Source organism: Gobio gobio (genome assembly GCF_949357685.1).
Source record: "Gobio gobio genome assembly, chromosome: 8".
Taxonomy (NCBI): Eukaryota; Metazoa; Chordata; class Actinopteri; order Cypriniformes; family Gobionidae; genus Gobio; species Gobio gobio.
This window is the reverse complement of record NC_137114.1, coordinates 13,461,858-13,480,082: the sequence shown is the minus strand read 5'-3', so window position 1 is coordinate 13,480,082 and position 18,225 is coordinate 13,461,858. Positions and strand designations below refer to the sequence as shown.

The 18,225-nt window shown below is 36.5% G+C and overlaps 1 protein-coding gene across 2 annotated transcripts in view; it reads right to left on the bottom strand.

The window, feature by feature from the left end:
* urb1 (URB1 ribosome biogenesis homolog) overlaps positions 1 to 17,764 on the bottom strand; it is a 52,668-nt gene extending 34,904 nt beyond the window's left edge. The window contains exons 1-18 of one of the 2 annotated variants that reach the window (XM_079824642.1): positions 17,546 to 17,764; positions 16,836 to 16,975; positions 15,567 to 15,718; positions 13,679 to 13,808; positions 11,860 to 11,956; positions 11,690 to 11,775; positions 11,490 to 11,615; positions 9,412 to 9,533; positions 7,815 to 8,010; positions 7,491 to 7,628; positions 6,063 to 6,236; positions 5,850 to 5,958; positions 5,632 to 5,757; positions 5,446 to 5,558; positions 3,865 to 3,984; positions 3,657 to 3,773; positions 3,289 to 3,427; positions 2,154 to 2,324 (exon numbers count right to left, since the gene is read on the bottom strand). In XM_079824642.1, the coding sequence (XP_079680768.1) occupies positions 2,154 to 2,324; positions 3,289 to 3,427; positions 3,657 to 3,773; positions 3,865 to 3,984; positions 5,446 to 5,558; positions 5,632 to 5,757; positions 5,850 to 5,958; positions 6,063 to 6,236; positions 7,491 to 7,628; positions 7,815 to 8,010; positions 9,412 to 9,533; positions 11,490 to 11,615; positions 11,690 to 11,775; positions 11,860 to 11,956; positions 13,679 to 13,808; positions 15,567 to 15,718; positions 16,836 to 16,975; positions 17,546 to 17,684 (2,395 nt within the window). In that variant the 5' untranslated portion in view covers positions 17,685 to 17,764. The remainder of the gene's footprint in view (positions 1 to 2,153; positions 2,325 to 3,288; positions 3,428 to 3,656; positions 3,774 to 3,864; positions 3,985 to 5,445; positions 5,559 to 5,631; positions 5,758 to 5,849; positions 5,959 to 6,062; positions 6,237 to 7,490; positions 7,629 to 7,814; positions 8,011 to 9,411; positions 9,534 to 11,489; positions 11,616 to 11,689; positions 11,776 to 11,859; positions 11,957 to 13,678; positions 13,809 to 15,566; positions 15,719 to 16,835; positions 16,976 to 17,545) is intronic. The other variant, XM_079824643.1, reaches the window with a different exon arrangement.
* Between the last annotated feature and the right edge of the window lie 461 nt (positions 17,765 to 18,225).

The window sequence follows — 18,225 nt, the reverse complement described above, 5'->3', positions numbered from 1 at the left end:
CAACTAAAATATCTTCATTTGTGTTCTGAAGATGAACGGAGGTCTGACGGGTGTTGAACGACATGAGGGTAAGTAATTAATGACAGAATTTTCATTTTTGGGTGAACTAACCCTTTAACTACTGTGTACTAACATTAAATAACCCAATTTATTGCTTGCCAGAGAGTTTGAGGTATGGTTAGGTTCAGGAGTAAAAGTTTAGGTATTCTTGCAGAATCTGCTAAATGTTAATTATTTCAAGAAAATAAGATGCATGTATTTTTCAATTAGATATTTCACATAAGAGCTGTTTACATATAGTCCACAACGAAATGTAAAAGCTGAATTTATAAAAAAATTCTCCCATTCAAAGGTTTACATACGCTTGATTCTTAACACTTTGTCGTTCCCTGAATGATCCACGACGGTTTGTTTTTCTTCTTTTGGTGATGGTTGTCCCTGATCTGTCCTGAACAGTTAAACTGAGCACTGTTCTTCAGGAAAAAAAACAGGGTCCTGCAAATTACCAGTATTTTCCAGCATTTTTTGCATTGAACCCTTTCCAGCAGTGACTGTATGATTTTGTATGATCCATCTTTTCACACTGAGGACAACTGAGGGACTCAAACCAATTATTAAAAAAACATTCACTAATGCTCTGGAAAAAAGATGCTTTAACTATTACACCCTGAAGGCATTTTTAATGATTTCAAGTCTAAATGGCATACTTGAAAGTAGTGGCTTATAACTTTACAACAACAAAAAAGATATAAACAAGTGCATCGTCTCATTTGATATAAAACCTTTCAAATAATAAAAAAAAAAAATTGTGTTTGGAGGTTCACTGCTGAGAAAAATCCAGAAAAAGTGATGCAATTTATTGGATTTATTTTGTCATTATTGATGATTGACATGATTAGAAAGTATTAGTGCTGGGCAATCGATTAATCGCGATTAATCGCATCCAAAATAAAAGTTGGTGTTTAGACAATATATGTGTGTGTACTGTGTATAATTAAAAATATAAATATAAATATATATATATAAAAATAAAAAAATACACATATATAAATACACCATGTATATATTTAATATGTATATACTGTAAATGTATATTATTTACCTTATATATATAAATATAATTATTTTATATATAAATATAAAATGTTTTTTAAATATATACATGCATCCGTGTGTATTTATATAAATAATAATTATACACAGTACACACACATATATGGTGTAAACACCAACTTTTATTTTGGATGCGATTACCGGTAATAATGATTATTGCAAGTGGTTATGAAGTTACAGGATGGCAACTTTTTTGTTTGACTTGGCCGGTCCAGGCCACTCTGGACTCGGTTTGTGGAAGAAAAAGATCCATATTTAACACATTATAAAAGTAAAATATCTAGCTTCCATTAAACATACGGAAAAACGTTGACGTTGGATGTAGCGCAAGCGTTTTGAACTGCGAGAGGCGTTACACTTTCTGTGTAAGTTGAACGCGGAAGGCGGTCTGTCAGAAGCTAGATATTTTACTTTATAAAGTTTAAATATGGATCTTTTTCTTACAAAAACCCACTCTGACTTTCTTCTTTCAGACAAATACAATCATACACATCTAGGATAGCTTGAGGTTGAGAAAATCATGGGCTAATTTTCATTTTTGGGTGAACTATACATTTTTCTTTTTTTGTTTAAAGATAATATTTCACTTAGTACTGCCCTTCAGAAGCTAGAGAAGATACTTACATGTTTGCTAGAAGACAAAATAAGTATAAATGTACCCTAATCTTGAGATTCAAACATTGTATTGCATTGCGTTTCCATTTTTGGGCTTTAGGCCTTTTTTCAATGCTTTACAGCAACAGGCAGTCCTAATTTCTTTGCTTTCAAATGTTAAACCATAGAGCCTTTATTTTAAAGCACAACCACAGAGACCTTAAAGTTTCAGAGCTTCTTGTTCTTGAAACCCCACCCAATTTCAAAAAACTCCTCAGATCTGCTGAAACAGGTCGCCGAAAAACAAATTACAGACATTTTTCAGTAAAAATATTTTGGTGAATTTTCTTCCAATTTTTGCTAACTTCTAAGCCACAGCTCTGAAGTCTGATGTGTGTCATTTAATAAATGTGGATCTTTTGATCACATTTATCTGCAAATTTTACCTTTCCCATCTTTAAAACTCTCCGGCAGTTTGTTGCGAGCCTCTAGCACGGCTGGTACAATGGCGCTAAACGGGAACGTCTGGAGAATGATGTCTTCGGTGAGGGAAGGTCCGATCTCTTCAAAGTCCCCTTCGCTGCCCTCCACTATAACATCAACCATGTCGAGCACATCTAAAACGCAGAGTAAAACACACGTAAACGTATAAACAACCCAGATAAATCCAAAACATCCCTAACAGTGCCAGCATCACCTCTGATTATTATAGATACATATTTAAAGCTGCAGTCCGTAAGGTTCGCCTCTTTGTCGCCATCTCTGTTTGAAATCTGCAATTGCAGTTATTTGCTGAATTATCATCTTTATATGGGTTGTGTATCAGTGTGGATGAATCTAATGTTTTGAGGAGTTTGTGTGGCTGTCATTCATTCACCGCACTGGTGTGGATACTGTATTTCAGAATCAGATTGTACATCTTGGACTTATGACCCAAATAAAAATTTTCACCGGAAAATGTCATCTGAACAAGTAACATGTCTGCCACTTTTGTTCTGACCAACTGAGAAAAAAAACATTGTGTGCTTTCAACGGTGATTAAATCTAACGATCACTTAACTCATATCACATCAAACTGTGCAAATTATTATTATTGTTATACTGTGTTCTCAAATTGTTAATGTTAACAACATCAGCGTTGCGTGACTGGGAATATTTAGTGTTTATTAGCATTAGCTGTAGATTTCAATTTCCGTACAGTCTAATCTTTTGCTTTTGACTGTGGGTGAATCTCCAGTTGTCACTGATGATTGTTGTTTGGTTCTTTCTGGATTACAATCCGCCATCAAAATGATAAATGTAGTTACTCCAGCTGCTGTGAGAAAAGGCTATAAATGATCCGCCACCTGCAGCATCCGGGACTTTATGTATACAGACGTGACACAAATACGAGAGACGTTGTGCTCTAATTTCCCACAGAAATATACCAGTACCACTCAAATTATAACACATTATTAAGGACATAGTTTTGAACACTGGCTGGTTATGAACTTGCTCAAAAATGTATTTTAGATACTGATTTTTGGAGGAAAAAAAAGTTACGGACTGTAGGTAGCGTTAAAAAAGTGTATAATGGCTAACCGTCGATGTGTGATATGGGGATGCTGGCTTCATCTCCCTCCTGGCCGCTCAGATTAGCCTGCAGGAACGCCGCCTCCTGGACCGCACTCGCTGCTTTCTCAGTGTACACATGCGGGTTACACACCACTCGCATCAAAACCTGCCATTACAAAATATCAACACTTTCAAGTCAACATCACTTCAAAATTGACTATGCATTTGATAAGGCTAATAACAAGTCCTTCCCTGAATATTTCCTCACTGAAAATCTTGTTTCACTGGGGTATTTAGAATTAAACGACAAAATATCAACTCTTCATCATTCATAACACTGACATGATTATATAAAAAGCCCAGTAAAAGTGGTAAGAGTAGTCAGAATCCAGTACATGGTCTAAAAACTGAACAACGGTCTCCTGCTGGGATGCTTCCAAACGTGCCAGATGGTCCAGCCATAACTCCAGCTCCTTCCACGTGTGCTCAAATACACCACTGTCCCTCAACACCTGAAAAGCAGAGGAGGATAAATCAGCACCAGTGGACAATTTTAAGCGATTATCAAAGGTTTCTGTATGGCTTTTTCTGTTGTGAACTCGCCTTTAGGACCAGCATCCTGGTTGAGGTCTTCAAGTAGCTACTGTTACTACTTACAAACATCTTAAGTAACAAATAGAAGACAGATTTCTCTCCTTTTTCTTGATCTGGATCTGCTAGTTCCTGTGTTTGACCGGGAAAAAAATGAAAATCTTCAACTCACGGGAAAACAAATAAGTAATCTTAAAAAAACATCAGCCACTAAATTGACTGTTGCAGGGTTTTTCCTGGGTCAAAAATGGTCTTCGGTGGCGGCTGACAGACATGGTCATCCATACACACACACACACACACGCACGCACAGTAAAAAAGTACCCTACCCACGTGATCTGCAAGCGCAATACTGACAATACATTTTAAATAAATTCAAAGAAAGTTTGTAACTTTTGCGTATCTGATTTTGATCCCACATGAAAATATACTATAGTATATTATAGTAAAATTACTCTAGTAAATACTATAGTGTTTTTGAACCGTACTATAGTAAATATACTACAGTAAATTAACAAAGTGTAGTAAATACTACAATATACTACAATTTACTGTAGAATATTTACTATAGTATGGTTCAAAAACACTATAGTATTTACTAGAGTAATTTTACTATAATATACTATAGTATGGGATACCTTGATGTTTGTTTTTGTTCCTCATTTTTACACTATTTACTGATAATTGTTTTGGTATATAATCATATCAATATTAAAAAGTAGTATTAAAAAAAATGAACAAATAGCCTAACTTTCTGCCATATACAATTTCATAAAATGATCAGCTAGCCAACAACAAATTTGTTCTGGGTTCACCTCACTCTAGTCTAAACTAAATGATTTTAGGCTATTTATTTTACTACACATTGTCCACATAAATAAGCTGAAAAACTGTGGATAATTCAAACTAACTCTTACACCCACTCTTGCTAAATTGTGTAAGCACACTTGTGTTCTCATTTCAGGTGTTCTGAGTAAATGATTAAACTAATTTGTGAGTTCAGTGTTGGACAGATCAGTTCTAACCAGTCGTTAAAATGATTCGGTTCAAAGGAGTCATTAGGTGGCGAATCGGACATTAGCAGACGCGTTGTGTGTGAATCCCGTCTGTTAGAACATCGCGAAAGATTTGTCAACACACAGAAAACACTTCAAAACCGGATAGGATTTGTTTCCCCTTTATTGAAAGTATGCTTTATGTCAGCTGGTCAGAGAATCAGTCAATGTTTTTTGAGCTCATTTCACACCCAGCGGTAATTAAAGGGAAACATCGTCTGATAGCGCCACGTGCAACATGGATTCCGTCTTCCGACCTTTTGATTTTGATTAACGTAATATGTGAAATATTAGAAAGCTAAGAATGCTTATTTTGAAGACAGAGAGAGTGCGAGCGGGGTTGCAAGAGCAGCATCTATTCTACATCATTCATAAATCACAATAACTCATCAAATAAAGCTTTGGCGGGACAAAAATTTGTTTTGGCGGCCGCCAAAAAATGTTCAATGTAGGAAAAACCCAGTGTTGAAAAGAAATATGGTCACGTCAACCGGAATAATGTGAGTGTCGAGCTAACATACAAGCACAGGGTTTTTACCTGAACACGGAACCAGGAGAATTTGCTTGCAGGAAGTTCAAGAGCCAGTTGAAGAATTTGATACTGCAGAACTGGAGGAACTTCCTGTTTCATTCCCCTCTCCGTCACAATGCCTGCAAATGTTTCAATAAGTCACTGGCTCCTTCCATTGCAGGTTAGAAGGTAAATGCACTATATCCGTTGTACCTTTCAGGAGTTTGCTGAAATCGAATTTGCACTGGCTGACAAGGTGAGGCACCACCCGCTGATACAAACACATCACTTGGAGCAGCAGCGCTTTCACCAGGATGAGCTGTGGATCATCCTGCCGTGCTGTTTGAGAGAAAGCATTTCATATTTATAGTATGTGAACAACAACAGCAAGTCTGCAGATACAAAACAAGAGATAACTATTTGATTATTACGGTGTTCTTTGCTCTGTTTTTGTTCCTTGTTCTTCGTCTTTGCTACATCTTCCTTCTCTTTTGAGAGTGACTGCCAGTTGGAAACAACGCACACCATGTCTGGAAGAATCTGTGGCACCAAAAGGATAAATACAGATTGTTTCCTTATTTCCATCCGATGCACAGCATGGAGTTTAAAGCCTTCCATTCCACTTGTTTTCCCATCATCCTCACCTTGCTCAGCGCCTCTCTGTAAAGCTGCACAAACTCCTCCATCGCGGCAGGGCTGTAAACATCCGAGCTCTCCCAGACCGTTTTGTTCAGGCAGTGCTCAATGTTCTTCTGAGCTCGCTTGAGAATAAACGCCAGGAGGGAAAGAGTTGTGTGCTGGACCACCAAGTTGGGCAACTAAGAGAGAAACAAAAAAGGTTAACTCTTAACATTAACTCTTTCCCCACCATTGATGGAACTTTCTGTCTTTCCACTGATATACACTTCTGAGAGAGAACTGAATCTCTTGTTCAAAACACAGGAGAAAAAGAAGCAGATAGCATATAGCATATGTAATCATATTAAGCGATCAACGTTTAACAGCATCTAAATTAGGGGTGCACGATCTATCGATTCAATATCGTTATCGAGATATCACGTTGCCCGATAGTATATCGAAAGTCTCGCGATAATTATGCGATATTTTGTTTATGACTAAATGAGACGCATTTCCCTGTATATACCTTCTTTATCGGATCACTTTTTTTTTTTTGAAACTGGGTCCATCCTACTCACTCCAAAGCTAAACATCACTCTCTCACTTCTCCCTCGCTCTACCACACAGTCCGAGTCAGTCAGAACCAGCATTAACTTCTTGGCAATTTGAGCTACAGTAGCTCGTCTGTTTGATCGGACCACACGGGTCAGCCTTTGCTCCCCACCTGCATCAATGAGCCTTGGCCGCCCATGACCCTGTGGCCGGTTCTCCACTGTTCCTTCCTTGGAGCACTTTTGATAGAGACTGACCACAGCAGACCGGGAACACCCCACAAGAGCTGCAGTTTTGGAGATGCTCTGACCCAGACGTCTAGACATCACAATTTGGCCCTTGTCAAACTCGCTCAAATCCTTACGCTTGCCCATTTTCCTGCTTCTAACAAATCAAATTTGAGGACAAAAATGTTCACTTGCTGCCTAATATATCCCACCAACTAACAGGTGCTGTGATGCAGAGATAATCAGTGTTATTCACTTCACCTGTCAGTGCGTTAATGTTATGCCTGATCGCTGTATATTCTATTATATAAATATTTTGCAAAAAATGTCCATGACTTTTACAAAACTTTTCCAGGCCTGAAATTGCCTTTTTCAGGTTTTTCATGACCGTACAAAGTCTGTTACTAACTTTCTGGGGCTTGAAAGTGGAAGCTGTGTAAGCTGTCAATAGAGGGACAGAAAGCTCTCAGATTTCATCAAAAATATCTTTCATTTGTGTTCCAAAGATGAACGAAAGTCTTATGAATTTGGAATGACACGAGGGTGAGCAATTAATGGATGAATTTTCATTTTTAGGGTGAACTAACCCTTTAATAACGGCCAATAACGGTATAGTCAACAATATACCGCGCAACACAACTTCTGAGGATGTGACTGGTTGAATGGATCACTTACATTGAGACCCTGAGTGAAGAAGACTTTATTGCACACTGAAGGGAGAGACGTGACCAACACCATAGACAGCAGGCGAGGTAAAGGAATCATTTCATTCGTCTGGAAAGCCTTGGACACCTCCGGCTGAGCCTCATAGATCTGTAACAACATCAAACCTTGAGTAAGTAGCATCTGCACGTTCCGTAAAGGCAAATGAACAAATGAACGATATAATTAAGAGGTAAATTGTCCCGGTTATTACATCCCAAATGAAATGAAAGCACAGCACCACACGATATAAACCACATAAAGCAACCATAAGGCATACAAAGGAATCAGACTCACTTTCTTGAGCAGAGTGATGTTGTCCTGCCAGGCTTTCGCGATTCGTGGAGAGAATGAGAACTGGGTTTCTTTGAAGTATCTGGTTAATATATCAGGACTGCCTTTCAGAACACCAACAACCAGCTCCGCAACCATCTCGTCCTCTGTCGCCTGCTTTAGCCTCACCAGAAACTGCAGAAGGACAAGGTTTCCTGCTCTGGAAACAGCAGGGTGGTACAAGCACAAGGAGGATGAAGATGTGGGAGTGTGTTTTGGGCACAGTCTAAGTGTTTGTGCTGGTATTGTAATGTTTTACTGGGGCAAGTTGATAAAACATGGTTAAAGGATTAGTTCACTTTTAGATAAACTTTTGCTGATAATTTACTCACCCCCATGTCATCTAAGATGTCTATGTCTTTCTTTCTACAGTCGAAAAGAAATTACGTTTTTTGATGAAAACTTTCCAGGATTTTTCTCCATATAATGGAGTTCAATGGGCTCCAAACGGTTCAAGGTCCAAATGACAGTTTCAGTGCAGCTTCAAAGGGCTTTAATCGATACCAGACGATGAATAAGGGTCTTATCTGGCCAAACCATCAGTTTCTGTGAGAAACTGAGCAGTATTTATGCTATTATTTTACCTCTTATCAGACAAACGTGATCATCTCTGAGCTCCGCCATAACTTCCGTTAAGTGAAGTCAAAATACGAGCCTGGTCATAGATATATCGATCGTAGATGCCTCATTCTACTGATACGTGCAAGCGCTAATGAGGCATCTATGTATACATCTATGACCAGGCTCGTATTTTGACCTCACTTTTCGGAAGTTATGGCGGAGCTCAGAGATGATCACGTTCGTCTGATAAGAGGTAAAATAATAGCATAAATACTGCTCAGTTTCTCGCAGAAACTGATCGTTTCGCTAGATAAGACCCTTATTCATCATCTGGTATCGTTTGGCATCGTTTAAAGCCATTTGAAGCTGTACTGAAACTGTCATTTGGACCTTGAACCATTTGGAGCCCATTGAAGTCCATTATATGGAGAAAAATCCTGGAATGTTTTCATCAAAAACCTTAATTTCTTTTCGACTTTAGAAAGAAAGACATGGACATCTTGGATGACAAATTATGTAAATTATCAGCAAAAGTTTATTTAAAAGTGAACTAATCCTTTAAGCATATATGGATCATTTCTAATTTCTTATTTAAGTGATGCACACAGAGTGTTGCAGGGATTATGCATGTTTGCAGGTCAAAACTTTCTGGTTTCATTGTCCCAAAGTCAACGTTTCTTTTAATTGGGTCTTTGGTTAAGTGCGTGACATAAGGTCTGAGGTTAACACAAGCTCAAGATATTTTTACATGTTATTCCATGACCTACAGAGGTTGTCGATGACATTATTATGTATTTAGGCTTCAAATAAAACAACTTTTTCATAAAAGTTGTGTTCGTTTGTGAAGATTATCGTGAACAAAACGTGGAAGAATCACAAACTTCTGTTGGTCACAGAGCTTATTTTCTGCAGTCGTGGACTACCCATTGACCTTGTTAAATGAACTAAAAAAATAAATTGTAGCTGCAAGAATGACAAAATGAGCATCTGAAGGACTTACCTTCCAGCAGTGCCCAGGCTCGGGTCATGAAAACTGATCCCATGTTTGCGAGAGCAGCATATGGCCAGCAGGAAGTTATGCACCAGCTCCCTCACTATGCGTTTCCCAGCCTCTTCATCCTTCTGTTTACAAAAGATGTTCATTATGAATACAAAAACTTAAATACAATATGAGGAAAACAATTCCTGGTTCCCAGAGTTACCCTTGCATTTCTGTGATGAAAATTAAGAGAATTCTGAATTTCGTCAGAGAGCGTGCACACTGAACAAAACTCTTTGTTTCATTATTGACTAATCTGAACGCCTCTGATTGGCCATCACATTCATAAGCTCAACAAAAACATGCGCGATTGGTTATAATGATCAATGCTGCCAAACAAAATCTGATGGAATGTGGCAGTAGGATGGATCAGATGAACGATAAGTATTGTAGTTTGTTTAATCAATATTATCACTTAAACATACACCGATCAGGCATAACATTATGACCTAATATTGTATTGTGCTGCCAAAACAGCCCTGACCCGTCAAGGCATAGAGACAGAGCGTATTTAGGCCACGCCCACACCGGGGGGAAAACAATCCAATGCCCTTGTCATTTCGGACTTTTAACAAAAAACAGAACAATGTCTAAAAGCTGGTATGTGACAAGGTGTACAGCAAACAAGCTAAAAAACACAGAAATATGTTTTTATAAGCCGTCGACCCAAAGAAATGAGAAGATTCATTGTAATAGATTTTTTATTTCGGCTTCCAACAATAATGAAAAAGAGATAATCGGCATGTAACGATTATTGTGCCGCATGCGCTTTCGCCCCTTCCTAAGACAAACTGAATATCCAAATCAGCCGAATAAGTGAGTATTGTAATGCAGTCTTATTGCTGCTAAACTACGGGATGTGCTTGAAATTAAACAGTGTTATTAAAAGTACATTAAGCCGCAAAAGATATGCTGTTCCCTATGCGTCCTCCTGTCCGAGGCTGGGTGGAACGCGCATAAGCGAAGTATACTATCCACACCCTCACCAGAAGCCTTCGCTTAGCTAAGGGCTTGTGGTACCATCACAGAGAGGCAAAAAATCCCTTTCCAGAACATTTTCATTCAACGTTCCCAGCTGGTGGAACGATCTTCCCAACGCCATCCGAAATGCCATTGACATCATTCAAAAGTCAACTGCTTAAACTCATAAAAAAATCTATAAAATAACGACTTATATAGTGATGACAATTTCAAAACAAGGCATCATGAAGCTTCGAAGCGTTATGAATCAGTGAGTCGAATCATGCTTCGGATCGCGTGTCAAACTGCCAAACTGCTGAAATTTGGCGATTTAAACTGCTCATTCGGCTCACTGATTCATAACGCTTCGAAACTTCATGAGGCCGTGTTTTGAAATCGTCATCACTATATAAGTCGTTATTTAGGGTTTTTTTGCGCACAAAAACTATTCTCACCGATTCATAAAGTTATTGTAGAGCCACTGTAGTGAGATGGACTTTGTAACGACGTCTTTAGTAACTTTTAAGGGTCTTGAGAGTGAACCGTGCCATTGAGCCAATGGAGGCCTTTCAGAGCCATCAGATTTCAACTAAAATATCTTCATTTGTGTTCTGAAGATGAACGAAGGTCTGACGGGTGTCGAACGACATGAGGGTAAGTAATTAATGACAGAATTTTAATTTTTGGGTGAACTAACCCTTTAACATCAACATATTATATATTGCAATGCAATATAGTCACAAACTAGCAACGCTCTGCCACATATTTTACTACTCTAACTGCACTTGTTTTCGTCGTTGATAAAGTTTCTTTACTCATTTGGCAATACTGCAGCCTGAACCACTGTTGAGAAACCAGGGAAATCAGATTAAGCAATAAAATATTATTTTTCCAGCCATTATTTGTCCTCTAATACAGTCAAATCTATTGGATAATTTTCAACGGATAAATGGATTATTAAGCAGGATTTGATTGTCCCCACACTAAATCACGCCCCAAGTACATGATGTGTTGCAGACTGCATCTACAGAGACATATTGGCAAAAACGTCAGAGATGTTTTCATTGAGTGCACTGTACCTCTTTCTCATCCATGCTGACATCCACAATCCCGTTCCATTTATAGAGGGAGGCTATCTGTCTCAGTACAGAAGCAGTGAAGAAGCGCACTTTCTGAGTTTTCGTGATGGTCTTATTCTGCACAACCTATGGACAAATATATAAACGGTTATGCACAGCATCTCACATTGGTAAATGGCATTCATAGGGGAGGGTCTTACTCTGGTTTGTAGGGTGGACAGAATCAGGTTTACAATGGATATTCGATCTTCTGTAAGTTTTTCAGACAAGATTTCTGACAGGAAATCTAAAGAGCAGCAGAAAAAAATACTAATAATTGAAGACAACTCAAAGCACAATTCATAACGCACACAGATTCAGTCATTGATACCTTTAGTCTCCAGCATCTGGCCAATAGTTGTATTGTCTCCAGACATCAGGAATGAAAGGACAAACTGAATGTAAGCCATTCTAACATCTGGCTTTCCCTGGAAAATGAACACAATTATTACAATTTAATGAAAGAGCAAATTATACAACTACTATTAGTACAGCACCAGTCAAAAGTTTGGAAACATTACTATTTTTAATGTTTTTGAACACAATGTTTTTCTCTTCTGCTCATCAAGCCTGCATTTATTTGATCAAAAATACAGTTAAATATTGTAATATAACATTGTGAAATATTATTACAATGTAAAATAATTGTTTTCTATTTTAATATACTGTAAAAAGCTGAATCTTTCAGCATCATTACTCCAGTCTTCAGTGTCACATGATCCTTCAGAAATCAATGTTGTGCTGCTTAATGTTTTTGGAACCTGTGATACTTTTTCAAGATTCATTGATGAATAAAAAGTTAAAAGAACAGCATTTATTCAAAATATATATATTTTTAGCAATATAAATCTTTACAACCGCGTTTCATCAATTTAACCCATATTAATTTTTTTCAAAAAAAAGAAATTACTTACCCAAACTTTTGAATAGTAGTGTATATTGTTACAAAAAATATATATTTTTAATAAATGCTGCTCTTTTTTATTATTCATCAAAGAATCCTGAAAAAAAGTATCACAGGTTATATATATTTTTTTTTATTATATATATATATATATATAAATTTTAATATTTCACAATATTACTGTTTTTCTGTATTTACATAGTGTATTAATGCATTATTACATTAATGTGTAAAAATAAATGCAGTATACTCATACAAAGCAATGTATAACATATAGAAAATCTCAGCTGTATGATTGTTTATATTATCTCAAAAAATAAACTGTATTAAATCTTAAAGCACTATAAAGCCTGACATTATTCAAATAAATGTTTACAGTATACTATTGTGTAAAATGAAATATATTGCAAATCTCAACTGCCTGATTTTGTATTTTGTAGCCAAATATAAATATTGTACAGCTCTTTATATAAATTAGAATATATATATATATATATTAGGGCTGTCAAAAGATTAATCGCGATTAATCTCATCCAAAATAAAAGTTTGTGTTTACATAATATGTGTGTGTACTGTGTATAATTATTATTTATATATAAAAACACACACAAGCATGTATATATTTAAGAAAAAATTATTATATTTATATATAAAATATTTATATATAATATAAATTATATAAATGTATATACAGTATATACATGCAAATATTTCTTAAATATATACATGAATGTGTTTGTATTTATCTATACATAATAATTATACAGAGTAAACACAAATATATTATGTAAACACAAACTTTTATTTTGGATGAGATTAATTGCGATTAATCTTTTGACAGCCCTAATAAATATTTATCCAACTTTATCCACATACATACAGCACTTTCACATGAAGTGATACATAATATATACCATATCGCAACACCTAGATTGCTTGTATCGTTGCAAAAAATATGAAAAAATATGTAAACCCAGCTCAAATCTGCTAAATGTAACTATAAGGCATGAGGATATCAACTTGTTATATTAATATCAAGATTTTCAGTAAAGCTGCCTTGAAACCATGTTTATTATGAAAAAAACGCTATATAAATACATTTTGACTTAAGTGCGAGTATCAGGTAAAAAGTGTCTGATTTTGGTCCTGAAATTTAATTTGTAAGGCAATTTAGATAAAAGCATCTGCTAAATGAATAAATGAAAATGTAAAGTTAAGTGCCATTTGCAGTTTGTGAAGCACTTACCGTTTTGTCTCTTCTCTGAGCGAGGCTAGAGAGACCTTTGCTGAACTGAATTTGACTGAAGACTTCCCTCGCCGCCTCCGCACCCTGAGACACCAGAGCGGACAGCAAACACAGACACTGACGGACAAACCTGTTCATGAAAAGCAGGTTGGCAAACCACATTGAGTGCATTTGTAAAACTTTCAAGTGATTCATTTAGCCTGATGTAACAAGTACTGCCAGTTCTTGGGTTGGGAATAGAAAATTGATTCCAATTCTTGAATCGGATACTTGTTATAACATTTTTAATTTCGATTCCTCTTATCACTTCCTTTGTGAGCATTTTAATTTGACTTTAAACCATTCAGCGTAAGAAGACTTGCGTGCTGTTTTCTGTGCTGCACACTCGTACGCACAAAGCTGCCTCTCATACTGAATAGTGTGTGCGATACTGAACTGACTGAGTTCTCTTCCATGTGTTTTCGCACTTGAACGGACAAATACACAAGTCAAAATATCCTCATAAACACAGTCCGTTATGTCTTAAGTGAACGTAAACAGTTGAGAAATAAAACACGTGTATTAGTATATTGGATCCGTGCAGCTCTTAAAGTGACAGCAGCCTAATATTCCCGCTGCCATCCCTATAATAACATTAATTAAGCAACAAGAGACAAAGCTGTTCTAAATAACTTTTGTTGCTGCCTAAACAGCCCTGACCTGTCGAGGCATGGACTCCACTAGACCCCTGAAGGTGTGCTGTGGCCCACTGTTGCCGCGTTCAGCGATGGACAGGGGTCAGCATGGGCACCCTGACTGGTCTGCGGCTATGCAGCCCCATACGCAACAAACTGTGATGCTCTGACACCTTTCTATCAGAACCAGCATTAACTTCTTGAGCAATTTGAGCTACAGTAGCTCGTCTGTTTGATCAAAGCACACAGGCCAGCCTTCACTCCCCACGTGCATCAATGAGCCTTGGCCGCCCCTTGACCCTGTGGCCGGTTCTCCACTGTTCCTTCCTTGGGGCACTTTTGATAGAGACTGACCACTGCAGACCGGGAACACCCCACAAGAGCTGCAGTTTTGGAGATGCTCTGACCCAGTCGTCTAACCATCACAATTTGGCCCTTGTCAAACTCGCTCAAATCCTTACACTTGCCCATTTTTCCTGCTTCTAACACATCAACTTTGAGGACAAAATGTTCACTTGCTGCCTAATATATCCCACCCACTAACAGGTGCCGTGATGAAGAGATAATCAGTGTTGTTCACTTCACCTGTCAGTGGTCATAATGTTATGCCTGATCGGTGTATATTTTGTTCATAAAGTGCAGTGTTATTTTTCTTTTGATTACAGTTTCTGTGCCTGGAAACCTATAAATCTTAAAACACTTTATTTCAATCATATCTTTGTTCAGTTGTATTTATTTGTGTGATTACTCATTTGTTAATTAATGAGTGTTTACTACAATATTAAAAAAGTAGGGCTGTCAAAAGATTAATCGTGATTAATCACATCCAAAATAAAAGTTTGTGTTTACATAATATATGTGTGTGTACTCTGTTAATTATTATTTATATATAAATACACACACATTCATGTATATATTTAAGAAATATTTGCATGTATATACTGTATATACATTTATATAATCTATAATATATATATATATATATATAAATATACATTTTTTATATATAAAAATAATATTTTTTTCTTAAATATATACATGCTTGTGTGTATATTTATATATAAATAATAATTAACAGAGTACACACACATATATTATGTAAACACAAACTTTTATTTTGGATGCGATTAATCGCGATTAATCTTTTGACAGCCCTATAAAAAAGTTATAAGACAAGCAAATATCTAACAGACTAGGATCAGCGCAAAAAATACCTGTGATTGTCAGAATGTAGAGAGGAGAGCAGAAGTTTCATGTGAGTGGAGACAGTCTTCCTGACGATGTTGGAGCCCACCATGCTCAGCTGAGACAGATCGCTGGCCGTACGCAGTAAAATCATTTCTAGACTCTGGAATATCAGAGTCAGCTACAAAAGACATTAAAGAGAATTCATGATTATCATGCAAACTCTTTATCATCAAAGCCATAACGCATTCTTTGTGGAGAGAGAAGAACTAATGTTGGCTAATCTATATGGCTAGGAAGCTTGTTTCAGACACACAGAATGAAGAAAAAAATTCAATAAAAAGGTAATTGCAACTTTTTGTCTCACAAGTCTGACTTTTTTCTTCTTCTTCTGACTTTAGATCTCAAATTTCTGAGAATAAAACATGTTGGAAGATGGCTTTTTTTCTCTCAATTGTCAAATATAAACTCAAATTAATCGAGAAAGTCACAATTGTGAGAAAAAAAGCAGCAGCTACCTTAGTTTATATCTCACAACTTGCAAATCTGACTTTATTACTCACAATTCTAAGTATATAACTCACAATCCTGATTGTTCTCATGATTTTGAGAAATAAATTCGCAATTGGGAGGGGAAAAAAGTCAGAATTGTGAGTTATATACTCAAAATTGTGAGATAAAAAGTCTCACTTTTTGTATTTTTTATTCTGTGACTGAAACAAGCTTCCATAAGTCTGCATATAACATACATGCAAGTTCATATGGACGGTCAACCATAATCTGCAGCATGAATAGTATGGACAGTATACACATTTTATGTATGTATGGAAGAATAACTACTATAAATGCCTAAATGTATGCTTTATGAAGTGTTAATAGTGTATCCCACAAAGCAATGTGACTTGACCTTTCCGATGTGATCAATGAACTGCAATCTTTTTATATATATATGTATGTAAATCTTTCTTGACTCATTATTTGATTGCACACTCTTAAAAGTTAAGACACTTTTACAAATTAAATAAAAGTACATGTTTATTTCCGAGATGATACCACCTAATGTTTTATGTTCAAAGTAGTGAGATCATCATGAGCACAGTGTTGCATACTACTGTTTAATATTTCTTATTGCAAACTGTTTCATATACTATTTATTAAAAAGGCTTTATTCAGTATATGGTGTGTAGTTGACATGTAGTTACTTACTGTTAGTAGAATGTCTAAATAAAGTGTAACCCCATGATAATAATAAATAAATAAATAACCCAAACAAATCTAAATTCTAATGTGTGACTTACTTCAGACTCTGAATTATTTTCTTCCTCCAGTAATCCGAAAATCTCTGAGCATTCAACTGAGATCTTTATGTAGCCCTCGACTACATCATAGAGCTCTGCGCATGGAAGTTTCTTCGCCATTTTTATGAAGGTCTCCAAACCTGCATGGTATTAAAGAAGAATATGTTAATATACCATGAGAACATTTATTTTCTAAGACACTGTCACCCAAATAATCTTATCTGTAGTGTGTATATGTATATAGACATCTAATTTATGTATACACACACACTTAGTAGCATAAATACACTACACTACACTTAGTAGCATAAATACACTACATTACACTTAGTATACATAAATACACTACACTTAGTAACTTAATACACTATGTATTTATTTATGTTTAGCTTGCAAAATTATAAATAAATAAAAAACAAGAGAACGTACATTTTTTGCTTGCTTTAGCCGTTTCAATGAATGCAGTACTTTTATTAATACATGTAAGTTATAAGTAATAATTTAGTCTGCATTTGTGATTGCTCGTTCGACGCATCTCTGCACAGTAAAATATGAAAACAAAATAAAAGTCCTGGCGATGAACACTGGAAGCGTGATGTTTACCGTTTAGAGAAAATTACTGATCAACAATGTACACAAATCGAGCATTTTCACATGAAACTGTAACAGTTAGAGTTCAACACATGAGCTGAACACATGAGCTCACTCACCCTTTAGCGCTTTAACTGTAGAGGAATCCTTTAGCATGGACTTAAAGACAATGCCATTAAACTCGCTCTCGGTTGTTTTGGTTTTCTTTGCTGTTGTAACGGACTCAGGAGGATTCCCATTTTGACGTTTAGTGGCCATTGTAGTATCCCAGTAAACGAAAACAGACACATGGGACAGCGGAAGCGTAAAACTACAGACTGTGGAGCAGCAAAACACGTGGAAACGCTTATCTAATGAATATTAAGTTTGACGTGCTGACGTTCTTCATTTTTCTCTCTAGAGCGTTACCAGAGCCAATGAGAGCGTCACGAAACTAAATTAATATTCATAAGCACGTAACTTAATATTCATGAGCCAGGACTTTGTCAGTCTGACCGAATCATTCCAGCAAACCGATTCTTTTGAATCTCTCAGCTGTTGTACATGAACACTGGCTGAATCCGAAATCGCCCCCTAAACCCTATTCACTATTCCCTACGTTAGTCAACTAATACAGTTCACTTGAAGGAGTGCGTGAATTCGGACAGCCGTTGAGTGTACACTCGTTATTGCGGTGCAATGTGGGATTTGAATGAGTGAACTAACGTCCGTTATATGGTTTCGGACACCACTTCAAATGTCTGTCCCCTCAAATAGTGCCCTATTTGCCCTATTCCTATTTGAGGGTATAGGGGGCGAT